At 38.4% G+C, this 13011-nt stretch overlaps 1 protein-coding gene across 6 annotated transcripts in view; it reads right to left on the bottom strand.

Moving 5' to 3' along the window:
• The window catches only part of TECPR2 (tectonin beta-propeller repeat containing 2), a 42719-nt gene that overhangs the window by 17795 nt on the left and 11913 nt on the right, over positions 1 to 13011 (bottom strand). For all 6 annotated transcript variants that reach the window (XM_030275014.4, XM_072930440.1, XM_072930443.1 and 3 more), the window contains exons 10-17: positions 11545 to 12542; positions 10011 to 10194; positions 8042 to 8215; positions 5743 to 5923; positions 4157 to 4298; positions 2703 to 2943; positions 1860 to 1949; positions 793 to 1026 (exon numbers count right to left, since the gene is read on the bottom strand). In XM_030275014.4, the coding sequence (XP_030130874.4) occupies positions 793 to 1026; positions 1860 to 1949; positions 2703 to 2943; positions 4157 to 4298; positions 5743 to 5923; positions 8042 to 8215; positions 10011 to 10194; positions 11545 to 12542 (2244 nt within the window). The remainder of the gene's footprint in view (positions 1 to 792; positions 1027 to 1859; positions 1950 to 2702; positions 2944 to 4156; positions 4299 to 5742; positions 5924 to 8041; positions 8216 to 10010; positions 10195 to 11544; positions 12543 to 13011) is intronic.

The raw sequence follows: 13011 nt of genomic DNA, 5'->3' as shown, positions 1-13011 counted from the left end.
ATCAAAAATGGAAAAATTGCAAACCAGTTGAATTATTTTTAAAATTATGAGAGAATGGTGCATAGTCTCAATTTCCTTTACCTTCACCTGAAATAGGAGTGCAGATTAGCACAAATGTAAGAATGTTCTAACAGTCAGACTATTAAAGACATAAATCTGATGAGAATATTATTCATGAAGTTGGCAAATAACCTGATTACCCCAGAGCCAAACTCCAAAATGTGACTACATTTCAATGATCAAATCATGGTCAAGCACCTAAGCAAATGAAAAGAGCAGTTAATCAGCATCACATTCTAAACATTATGCTGAATGATTACATCACTATAAATCTGAACATGAGTGTTATCAGCTGCATCACTCATGAATGATTCAACTCTTGGAGCACAATTCTTCCTTGGCAGGAGCTAAAAATGTGTTTAACCATAAAATTCAGATGTTTGTGCCCAAGATCAGGTGATTATGGCTGCACTGAGGTACAAGAGCCAGCCCAGTTAAAGCTGCTGGAGCCCCTGCACAGCACCATGTCAGGCTGAGCCACTTCAGACTGACCAAGTGCAAGATGCACTGAACTCACTCCAAGTACCTTGCACACAGGAAACTTCTTGCCTCCAAGAAAAAGGCTAACCAGAAAATTATTTGAAAGCCACATCTGTTCCTGATATTTTACAATCACCTGCCAATAGGTACTATTTAATCCAGCAAATGTTATATTCTACATCAATAAACTGAAAGATACTTCTGAAAAATATGGTGTGCTAAGAGACAGTCTACTCAAAAAAAAAGTCATACCTAGTTGGGAGAGATCCAGTTTTGTCCAATGCATCCCTGTTGGGCAGCTGGAAGAAAGTGTTCTGATGAATATCTGCCCAAGACTATCCAATCCCCAAATGGCATCCTGGCAGGCAGAGTAGTGCACCATTTCAGCCTCCGGTGGCAGCTGCACCGTAGAAGGACGAAAATGAGGGTTCTGATCACTGACACAAAACAGATCCTTGTTGCTTTGGCACAGCCACAAAAAGCTTCCTGTGGAAAGGACATTTGTGTTAATAAAATAATTCCTAATTCGCTCTGAGAAAGCTTACACATCTCCTTTTTCTGAAAAAAAATAGTACATTTGAAGGCAAAACTAAAGCTTCTTGGCTATACTCATAGTGTAAGGCTTTGAAGTACAAATACACATCCTAGGCCCTTATTTAGGCACTTAAATACTCCATTTCTCAAATAAAAGAAGTAGTAAGTGATCTCATTTGAAGAAATGTTTCATTTGAAGGAACTAATAGAGAGAAGACACATGTAACAGTGCACTATCACCTCTCTTTATTCTTTTGCTCTTTTATATCCTTGGTAATAGCCTCTGAAAAGCAGCATTATTTTTCAGCTCTAAACCACATTTTTTCCACTAAAGCCAGTGTACTTAGATAATGCAACTTCTAACTACCAGCAGTTCTATTCCCTGACAGGGTCTCACTTTTACCAATAATGGGCAATTTTGCTGCAGTAACTGCACTCACAGGAGAAGCACTTGGTTACTACAGGCATTTCAGCAAAGCATGCTCTGAAACTTCCAATTACAAATTCTGGCAATTCATGCTTTGGCAGTTTAGGAAGTTGCTGCTCTTGAGGACCACCCATTTCTCAGTTGGATGCCACTCCACACCAAAGGTGAGAGTGATTAATACGTTATTTTAATCTCCAGTAGTTTTACAGATATACTTCCACCCTACTTCAACTATTTTAGATCCCTGCAAACAGAAAAGACAACAAAAATCTGAAGTAATTCAGGATATTTAATTACTTACACCATCAATTCCACTCTGTTTAAAAATCACATACACCTGCACTGTTGATTTACCAACCTTCATTAGATGAAGCTGGGGATGCCAACACAAAAATCCATTTTGTGGCAGAAGCAGTACCACGAGGCACAATATTATTCCAATACGTGCCTTGAAAGAAAGAGCAAGCGGCATTAAATAGGAAACACTGCTTTCTGTTAAAATTTGTTATTTCAAATTTAGAAGAAATTCTATTGCAATAAATTATTAAATATATTTTAGACAAGATTTTCTATTAAAATCTTCCAAGATATTGTTGGGGGGAGGGGGAAGCCTCCTCCTGACACCTATGTAAACACACACAGAGGAAACTGTGAATGCAGAAGAGGATAAAGAAGAATATTAATGGTCCTCAACAGGGGACCAATTTGATGATGAGGTTAAACAATATCCTAGATGTACTGTTAGTGTTTACCTAAACAAAGAAATGTACCAAATATGTATTGTATTTTGAGAACTGTAGCAAGAAAAATAAAGCAATCCTTCTACTGGCACTATGAACCCATAACATTAGTGTCTTGCACAGTCACACTGATCATGAGCCAGACTCCATTGTGCAAGATAAAATAGGTTCAGAAGCTTAAGATTGCCTTATCCCAGAGAAGAGACAAATGTAGGTGTTAAAAGCAGTAACTTGTGCACAGCTCACTGGTTGATAATGACTCTTCCATGAAAAATATTTCTCTTTAAATGAGAAAGTATTTAAGACCAAATGCTAATGAATAATTTAATTTAATTTTTAAGTAAGTTAAAGCTGCCCTGACTTGCCATGGGTAATTTCTGTGGTGACAGAATTGTAGTTACTTATTTCCATCTATTTAATATTCTTAACTTAAAAAAATAAAGATGCAAAAGCACACCAACCTATTAAATTTCCCTTTGCTACATGGAATTCGTTTTTGCCTGAAGAGATCCAGACTCCACTGCCATTGACTCCGAGGAGGCTGGGCTGACACTGAAGCTGCTGTGACCAAAATGCCATTCGAAGCTTGTCAGCCACCTTCTCCACAGGTGCCTGAGCTGCTGTTGCCACTGTGTGAGTTGCCTGGATTATGGTCTGGAACAGGCTGCACTGGTCAAACATTACATAATCAGTGATGCTTACCTAGAGGAAAAAGAAAAAAGTGCTCTTGATAATTAGTTAAGCTGAGGAGTGAACTGCACAATCTTTCACCAGAAGCTTTTTTAGAATTCGAAGTGTAGGAAGGGAAAAATAAAAATGGTACATTTTGAGTAATTGTCTTACTAATAAGCCAAAATCAGTACTGAACACCAGCATGCAACTCCTTTCTATCCAACAATCCATTTAGAAATCTGCATTTTAAGATAGCCCTTTATTTTAGGATGTATCCCTCTAAAAACATGCCAAACTCTGCAAACTAAGAGGTGAATTTTCAACTTCCCAAAGGAAGAGAAACTTTTACAGTGTAGGAATTCAAACCACATGACAAACTTGAGTGCAACACTCCTTTGCAACTACCTCATGGACATTTTAATTCACAGTGCAGAAGGAGGTCTAAATAAGCAATTGCCCAATTCTGTCATGGACAACTAGGTTGGCAATGCTCTGGGATACTACTAAAAAGGAATGAAATTTCTAAGAGCACAAGAAGAGCAGCAGTTTGCCAATAACCTTAAAGCCAAACTACTCATGATGCCCACATGCAAAAAGGGATTATATATGCACATAGACCAAAATTCTTCTGACTAAGGTAGCATCTAGACAAATTTTCAGTAAGACTGTTTTTGTACTCCCTTCTTCCCCACCCTTATCTCTGGAGAAAACAAGAAAAGCTAGAGAAAACAGAGTCAGGATCCCAAATCAATACCAGACAATAATTGCAGTAACTGAGCTGGTTTCACCCACATGAACTGTGGCTGAAGCAAGCAGCTCCACATGGCTCAAAGAAACCTCAACTGAATGGAAAAATGTGAAACACATTCTTTTGCATGGTGACTTATTATTTGTTTTCTCTAGCTAAGGAAAAGGATGGGCACTAAAAGACAAGAGAAGAGGCTGTGTTCAGCAGTCAGATTTGATGCTCTGCCTCAACAGCATGTCCTATGACCTGACAGAGCATTTCCAGTGTTCTTGAAAGCTTCTGCAATGCTGCTCTGAATGACCATGGGATGGTTTTCCTTCCCTCTTTATAGCAGACACAGAAAGGGGATTTCAGCCACAGACATACGCAAGTTTAAATATAATGAATAAAGTGTACCATTAATTGAATTTTTTCTTAGAACCTTGTGGGAAAGCAACACAAATAATCAACCAAAGGTAAAAGACTAAACTGAAAGCAAAATAAAAAAATGCCTACTTGCCACCAATGGTTATCATCTCCTTGTGGTTTCTTTGAAACTATACCAGTCCTGAACCAGAGATTGCCATGGATATCCAAAGCCCATAATGTCTGCTGATCCCCAAGGGTTATGCACACTGGTTCCAAAGCTTGCATTTCACTGGAAATGCAAACAAGTAAAAATATTAAGAACCTTAATTCAAATTTATGTTAATGGTATTTTAAGGAAGCTATTACAATACTAATGGTTTAACACAGTTGAAACTCAGTGGGGCCAAGCTAAAAACACATTTGACATTAAATTTTCAGTTATTCAGTACTTTATATTTTATTTGTTTAAGTAGAAAACATTCAACAACAACTACAACAAAGAGCATGAGTCCTTCAAAGATCACTCAAGATTTGAAACTTGGATACATGACATTAAAACTAAACAAGCCCTATTTTGTTCAGTAAATAAGCAATCCTGTGTTCTTTAAGGTTTTGATAAAACAGCTTGATAAATCTTTCTCCTCAACTTCCTTGACCTATTCTGAGAACAATATCTGCAGTTCAGGGACCACAAGGAGAAAACTCAACTTAACTATGTGACAGAGATAAATGCTGAATTCAGGACTGTAAGTCTCCTGCATAAGTAAACCATTTTCAAGCTCAGAAAACAGGGTCAGGTGATCATATCAGACACTGAAAAGGAAGCAAACAATGCTAGTTCTTTCAGATAACCTTTCTTGACAATTTAAGAACAAATAGTGACTGCCTTCTGCAATTTTAACACAAAGCCCAAGAACATGAAATGTACCTAAGGTGTAGGTCAGCAGGTATTTTCATTAAACAAACTCATGAGAGTACAAGCAAATTTCACATTTGAACAAAGACACAGTAGTTTCTCAGACTGTTGAAGAATACCAGGCAGAGAAGTAGCACAAGTTAAGGTTTCACAAGAGGATATTCAGTAGATAAAATCTCCTGACAAGAAGAACTTGAATTTCTTCCTAAACTTGCACCAGGCTGATGTCACAAGAGACACCAAATTCTACGTTCTCAAAGCCAGCAGTAGAGACTCAGTGCTTTTAACTTTATCACAAAGGAACTACCATGAGCATAGGATCAACTACAAAGCTAAATACCAACTACAAAGTATTTATAAAAATCTGTGGCTGGAGAGTGCAGAAGTGTTATCCAACTGTGTGGATGACCAAGAAAATGCATACATTTAATCTCACTGAAAAAAAAAAAAGAAAAAGAAAAAAAAAATCCCTCAAAACTGTAGAGCTCCTCAAAAACATTATGTCACAGATTAAAGAAAATATTTAATAAAAAATAATGTTGACAAATATTATAAAGAGATTTTAAATTTTTTTCTCAGTCTTTAAACCTGCTTCTGTTTATGACAATTCCTTTCATTACATAGCAGTCATGGATGGATGGATGGCTGCCTGGCTGGCAGGAAGTAGAGACAGACAGCTAAAATACATATATACACATACACACAGTGGTATATAGACACACGAGCTCAGGTAATACTTTTTCAAACATCAAGGAGCTCCAGCACAATTATTTGTGTCATTCTGGTTATGCCCAGCATGTCCCACCAGAGTTACTACCTGACAATGTCACTCTTCCACTGCTCTCCTTCAGGACAAAAGCTGCGCACGCCCTCCCGGTACAGCAGCGCCCGCTGCTCGCTCAGAGCCCACACCACATTATTTCTGGATGTGACCTGTGACAGTGGACAAGGGCAGTCAACCTTTACTGCTCGGGCACAAGGACGATCCACACTCAGGCCTAGAAATCAGAAAATGAGGATTGCTTTACAAACTTTGGCTTTTTGAAACAAAAAGTAAAGAGATAAAGCAACTCAATAAAAGAAAATGCGGAAGGGAATCTCCTTGACATGCTAACATTTGTCATTTGATCACAATTTCCTTGAGTAACTGCTCTTTCTGTAAACTACTAATAATTTCCTCTAATATAGCTGATGTTACATTTTAAACAAGACACTGTACATCCTTCAACACCCTGCACAGTGCATGTCCAGTCCTGTCATTTCTGTTCCTTTTCTCCCTCTAGTGTCAGCACCAGGAATCTCCATTTATAAAACCTCTATTAGAGCTGACAGAAGTGTCAAAGAAAAAGCCAGTAATGGAAGAACTTTTGCCCAAAACATGCCAGGGAGAGACGCAACCTGATCTGAGTAGTGACAGCAGAGCAATTACAAAAGAGCATGCCACAGTGTGTAGTACTGAAAGGAGCAGAGATGTTCTGGTAGATTTACAGGCAGTTTGCACACATTTCTACATCTACTACAGGAACATGTCTTCTTTATGATTACAGTGAAGCTTGATTTACACATATGAAACTGCATGTGAAACATCTCAGGAGACACAGCTTTTGTTTCCTCTCCTCATGCTGCCAAAGCCAGTATGAACCGACTCACGTGTATTATATATTCTAGACTAACAAGAACACTCATTTCTAAACCTCTGAGCACACACTTTTGTTATAAATGGTACAAAAGACAGTGAAGGGAATGAAAAGATCCTGGAGAAACAATTTTCACTGGCTGCCTCTCATTAGGAAGACCGATACACTGAGAAATTATTTTTTGCATCAAAAGACAAATTTTGAAGCCTAAGAACAGCAGAATGTAAGCTGACAGAATCAAACCAATCTCTCAAAGGGAGGAAAAATATTGATTCAAAACTCCACAGAGTATGATAAGCATCCAAAATTTACTCTCCATCACCACTATCCATGCCTGTTGGCAGTATGCATGTGACCATGGGCAGGTCACTTGATTTCTCTGGGACTACTATACTTAACTAAAAATAAAACAAAAACCACAACTTTAATAGAGTGCCTTTGAAACAATGCTGTGTACTTAAAACAGTTTTCTTAATCACAAAGAATTTTTGCATTGTGCTACAGTAACTAAACCTAAAAGAGAAATTATGAGAGTACCAAAATTAAATGAAAGGTAAATGAGAATTTTGATAGCCACTCGACATGATGTCCTGTTTCTATACTTCTTACACAGTTTGCCCTTAACCCAGTCCTCCATTCACCAGTAATTCCTTCAAAATGTTATTGGTAATTTTTCCTTAGCAACTCAGCTCTCTGTGCAAGCCTCACATGCCCGAAAGTCCTTGACACTTTTCTCCCTTAACTCTAAAACTAGTGCTACCATCCTTCATCCTAGCTGCTTGCAATTAGCCTGAATATTGTTTGCATAACACTTTCCAAATACATCCTCTTCTAGTCACTGAAGAACTTTAAAGCCACAACTTCAAAGCTGCCACTACACTAGCCCTTCTTTCCAGTTCGTGCCTCATTCACATCCAGGAAGAAAGCAGCTGCAGATTTCTGCTCCACAGTCCATTCTAGCCCCCCATGGTTTTGCTTTCCCTATCAGATAAACATATACCACTTGTCTGTACTTCCAAAGCACTTCACCATCTGTCTCAGAATACCTTCCTGTCATTAGCAAGTGGTAACTCTTACCTTCTAGAGATCTGCACTTTTCAAAACACAAAGCTTCTACATTTCCCTATTCTGCCCACTTAAGGCTGAGCTGTTTCACTGCACAATACCACTTTCAAAGCAGGGATATTATTTAGATATTTTCTATAATCCCTTTCCATTCATCTCCATTCATCTCATATCTTCCTCATGCCATAAATTCTCTGCACTGTATGTACTCCACTTGGCACACACAAAACAAGTGGCCATGAACTGGCTTTTCCATTCTCCTAATTACACAAAATCTCACAACTGTTTCCAAGTGTTTCTCAAGATAAAAAGGTTTCATTATGTCCTGTCTGTGGATAACATTTATAGCAAATTGTCATCATCCTATAGACTTGAAATCTAGTAATCTCAGCCCACAAAAATTAATTCAGGTACCTGTTTGCAGATACAGATCTCCATTTGTTCTGATAATCCAGGCAGTGTCATCACTCAGAGCTACAAATACAGCCTGGGGTAAAGCCTCATACCAGTGCCGTTTTCCTTTTATAGTTACTTTTCCACAAGCAAAAGCTTTGTTAGTCTTCTGTTCAATCTTCCAGAGAAGAGCCCCTGTAAGAGAAGCAAAGAAAGAACACAACAGCACTCAGTAATTATTTCAACAGCCACAGGTGACGTGTTCTAGCTACATCTAAACTAATAGGAGGGGAAAAGCAAATCATAGCATTAAACAAAAATGCAAGTTTAAGAAGCCCTTACAGTTTTTCTAAAAGCGAGACCAGAACAGTAACTGACTTCTAAGATATAATAATATCTTAAAAAAAGAAAACCAAATGGAACTCCAAGCTTAACTGCTGGCTTGCACCAGAACAGTACATTGTCATATTAATTTCCTTTGAATGATTCCACACAGTTGCATTTAATTCCATTTTGACATGTTGTGGTTAACATGCTCCCACATAAATGCACCCATGACAAACTGTGGATGCTAGAAACTTCCACAGATTCAGAGAAAAGCTGGGTGAATTCCTGGAACTGAAGGATAAGAAATGCAGAGGAACAACCTTTTTGCCCCAGCAATTTGAGCCACCAACAACTGTATCCTGAAACTACCAAGGGCAAATATGACACACGTCCATGCCTTTCACTTTTCTGCAGGGACCCTGTTGGACCACTTTTAAGGGTAAGATACTGAGCTGGATTAACCCACACTTTCAACTACTGCAACTGAAATTGTTTCGGCTACAGCAAAGCTCAGCTACAGATCAAACAGAATTTTCTTCTTAAAACAGATAGCAAGTCTTCCCCTACAGACAGAAGGGAAGAGCTTTTAGAGATGACAGGGAAGAAAATGTGCTTTTAGAAATGACAGGGAAGAAAAGTAGTGGCAAGGGAGGAGAAAAAGAAATTAAAATGGTTGAGAAACTTTGTATTTTCACTCCAGTCCTGGAACAATCTGGAAGGCCAAAAGTGACGCAAGTTTATAACCAAAACCTGCTTAATTTTAATCCAACATAATCCTCATTCACAACCATCCAGAACAAATACACATGCAAGTGTACTAAAACTTCAAAGTTTTTTTTCTTCAGTATTTGAAAAGAAATCAAATAACCAACCCACGCACACACAAAGCCAGTTCTACACTTACAAGAAAAAGAACTTTAAAATTGTGAATCACAGAATGGTTTGGGTGGGAAGGGATCTTAAAGATCATCTAGTTCTAACCCCCCTGCCAGGGCAGGGACACCTCTCACTTGACCAGATTGCTGAAGGCCTCATCCAGCCTGGCCTTGAACACTTCCAGGGATGGGGCATCCACAGTTTCTCTGGGCAACCTCTTCCTGTGCCTCACCACCCTCACAGCCAAGAACTTCTATAGCTCTGTAACAAAAACCAAGGTTTTTGTTACAAGGAGCTCTTTTCTGCCTACCACTAAACTGTTACTTCTGAAGTTCACTTTAACCAGGCAAATAAATGCATGTTGAAAACCTCCCAAAATGCAATGTGAACCTGCAAGAAAGACAGCAACTTAAACTAGAACATGGGATGCACAGGTAGTGAAGATGCAGTCATACAACTGTGACTATTAAAAAAAAAACAAACAAAAAGGAATCCAAACCAACACACTACTTTTACATGAAACAAGCCCTAAACAACCAAGTTTCTGGAAGTAATTGATTTGAAAAAAACAAACAATGAACTGCCTGTGTGGAAATTACATATGCACTCAACTATGTATGCAACCTGATAAAGATGACAAGTTTCACCTAATTAAATAATAACATACAAAAAAAACCCAAACCAAAACAAAAAAAAAACCACAACAAAAAAAAACAACCAAAGAAAAGGCTCAAGTCTATCTAAGTTTTATATTTACAAGGCAACAGTGCAGCAGAAGCCAACCTACCTGAGGGGGAAACTGCCACTTGCTGGACTCCATCCTCAAACTTCTGCCAGCGCAGCCCGGCCGCAGGGAGGGGACTGCAGTACAGGCTGCCTCGGTAGTCCAGGCACCAAATGTATTTTTCTGAGACAACCAGGCTCAGGATGCCATATCCAGGGCCAGAGTATCCCATCCAGCTCTCTGCAAACTAAAAACTGTAGAGTCAGTGTCAGGTGTCTTCAAACTGCATAAAAATTTGGTATATAAGAACTGCAGCTCCCACGTTCTGATTTTAAAAAAGCTAAACTTAAGTACTTTAATCAATGAATAAATTTACCTTGTATAAAATAAAACTACATCTGCCACTGTTCTCTAAGGCTGTATGTGCACAATGAGACTGCTCAAACAACAGGTTTAGCAACAAAATAAACCCCTCCACCCCATCATCCAAAGAAGGAATATATAAAAATGAACAGTCTGCCTGTACTCCAGGAAATTATTCATTGTCTAGGAAGTGATGAGCAAAGGCAACAAGACAGCTGAAGGGCAGAGACAGCTGAATATCCAGCTCTGGTACTCTCTATATGGTAGAGGAACCATGTCTTGCAGAAATCTGGTTTACAATCTGCTCTCTTAAATTTTGATTGCTTGCATGAGGTGAACTCAAGCACTGCATACATTACCAGGGGAGGTTTCTGAACATGACAGAGTGTAAGAATGCCATAACCTGAAACAAAAATCTTCTGCACTTTGGGCTGCGGTTATCAGTAGGTAGGACACCATCAACTTCAAACTCAACCTTTATGAATGAATATTTGGTTGACCTCAATACAAGGCTGTTACAAATCTAAAAGAAACAATATCCTCCACACTACAAGAACTGCATCTCCTTCTTAAGACTTCTGCTATAAGTCCCAGTGATTCTGGCAATTTTGCAGATTTTACAATTAACTTTAGTAATTCTTTTCTATAGTATCTATGAGGATTACCCACAAAGTAACTATGAAGGAAAGAGGAATAACAGAAGAAGGAAACTGTCAACATTTTAAACAGTACTAACTACTGCAGGCTAGGGGGCAAAGACTAATCCTTATTCTGAGTACTTAGAAGTAAAATAATCCTTAAGCAGAAGCCAGCCATGTGAGATAATTAGCATTAATTCTTCATGAAGTCAGCTGAATTTGGGAACAGCATCATACAGAATTAGGACTACTGGAGATCCAAACAAGCAGCAGCCTTTGAGAGTGACTGGGTTTTACTCTTCACTCTAAAATGGATGGGTTTCTAACAGAATTTTTGTTGAGCTGGGAATAATATAGGCAAAACAGCTTCTTTGCACTGCAAGCACACATCACCCATTTTGAAGTCAGATACATCACATTTTTTAAGAGTTACAACATGTACTGTTGTTTGGCTTTATACTTTACTTGTGTATTGAATCGAGTAAAAAAAATTGCTCTCCTAAAGATGTAAAGGACAGTAATTGCAGGAATGTTTCTTTTCAAAAGCTGTTTCTTTTTAAGGTTAAAGACACTTTAATTAAACTGAAAAGAAATACCTGATCAGATTTTAACAGCACCATTTCATCTAGGCTTATCTTGGCTACATCCTGTGCACCAGGCACAGCACCAACTTCAGGCATGCTGGTCTCTGAGGATGAATATGGTAATCCATGTCCATAAATATCCTCTTCATCACTTGAGGCAGATTTTTCAGTCTTACTTTCATGAGTGTTTGCTACCCTTTCAGCAGTGCTAGTACTACATTTAGCTTTGATTGCACTTTCAAAATTCCAGCCAGAAATGGAACAGTTATCTGAATGAACATTGTCAGAGATGTCACACTGGAGTGCAGAAGGGTCTGACAGAGTGCTGTGGATTAGAGAGAGCTGCTGCTGGTCTTCCTCACCAGTTTCATCACTTTCCTTTGGTGTCAGGGATGTCTGGACACCAAGTATACTGTCACATTCCAAAAACATCTGGTCTGTAAGGTCTGGATCTTCAGAAGATTTTTCAGTATCCTGCAGCTTCATTTTATCCAAGTCTTCATCTATTTTACACAATGTAGGAAAATCCTGCTCCTCCTCCTCCTGGCTCAGCTTTCCAGGAGAGCATTCATTGCTTGCAGAAACCACACCACCATTACATTCACCACCAACACTGCTTGTCAAGTCTTCTGTGAGCATCAGAGGAGATGCAGATGTCGAAATAGCTATAACAGCCGAAGTACCCATGCCACTGTCACTGTTTGGAAATTTCTGGAAATCAGCCACATCTCCATTTTCTTCATTAATTAGTACATTTGCTGACTCAGGAGACTGCAGGAAACTGAAAGTTTCAGAACCATTATCTTCTTGCAAGACTGTATGGGACTCCATACTGAACATACTTTCCTGATCTGGAGATCCAGTACTCAAATGATCAATGCTGCCACTCATTATGCTGGAAGTCATGGAAAAGGAGTCTGCATTCAAGGAATGTGGACTGTCACCAGAAAGTTGGCGCTCATAAATTGGTGTGCCTTCCAGAGAGCTGTGGTTTCTCCTTGTCCCACTTTCTGTCATCACATACACATGAAAAAAAGGGAAAAAAGCAATATTAATAAAATTTATTAAATCCAGTGCCAAGAAAGAAATTAAAATATTTTTAGAACTGGAGGAAGAACAAAGCTAAATCTAAATTTTAACCATACTGAATATTTTTCAACTTTAACATTAAATGATACATAGAAAGCCAAAAAAAGTCTTAATACAGTAAACAATTTTAAAAACTGAGTACTCACACTACTTCATCAAACTAAAGAGGATGGCTAAGAAAGACACTGCCAAATATTCTGAATAGGCTGAATAGATATTACACATTTCCAACATAAAACTGGATACAGAGTCCACTGTACGGTCCCATTAATGAATACATTAGAACTCAAAGCATGTTCACATGAAGCAAAACAAAAGAAATAAACTCCTAACACATCTAAAAAGACTTAATCAATTTATCACTTTTAAAGATTTTCATCTTAAACAGAA

Source organism: Taeniopygia guttata, chromosome 5 (assembly GCF_048771995.1).
Source record: "Taeniopygia guttata chromosome 5, bTaeGut7.mat, whole genome shotgun sequence".
NCBI classification, from domain to species: Eukaryota; Metazoa; Chordata; class Aves; order Passeriformes; family Estrildidae; genus Taeniopygia; species Taeniopygia guttata.
Note: the sequence above shows the minus strand (reverse complement) of the source record. Positions and strands in the feature narration are given on the sequence as shown.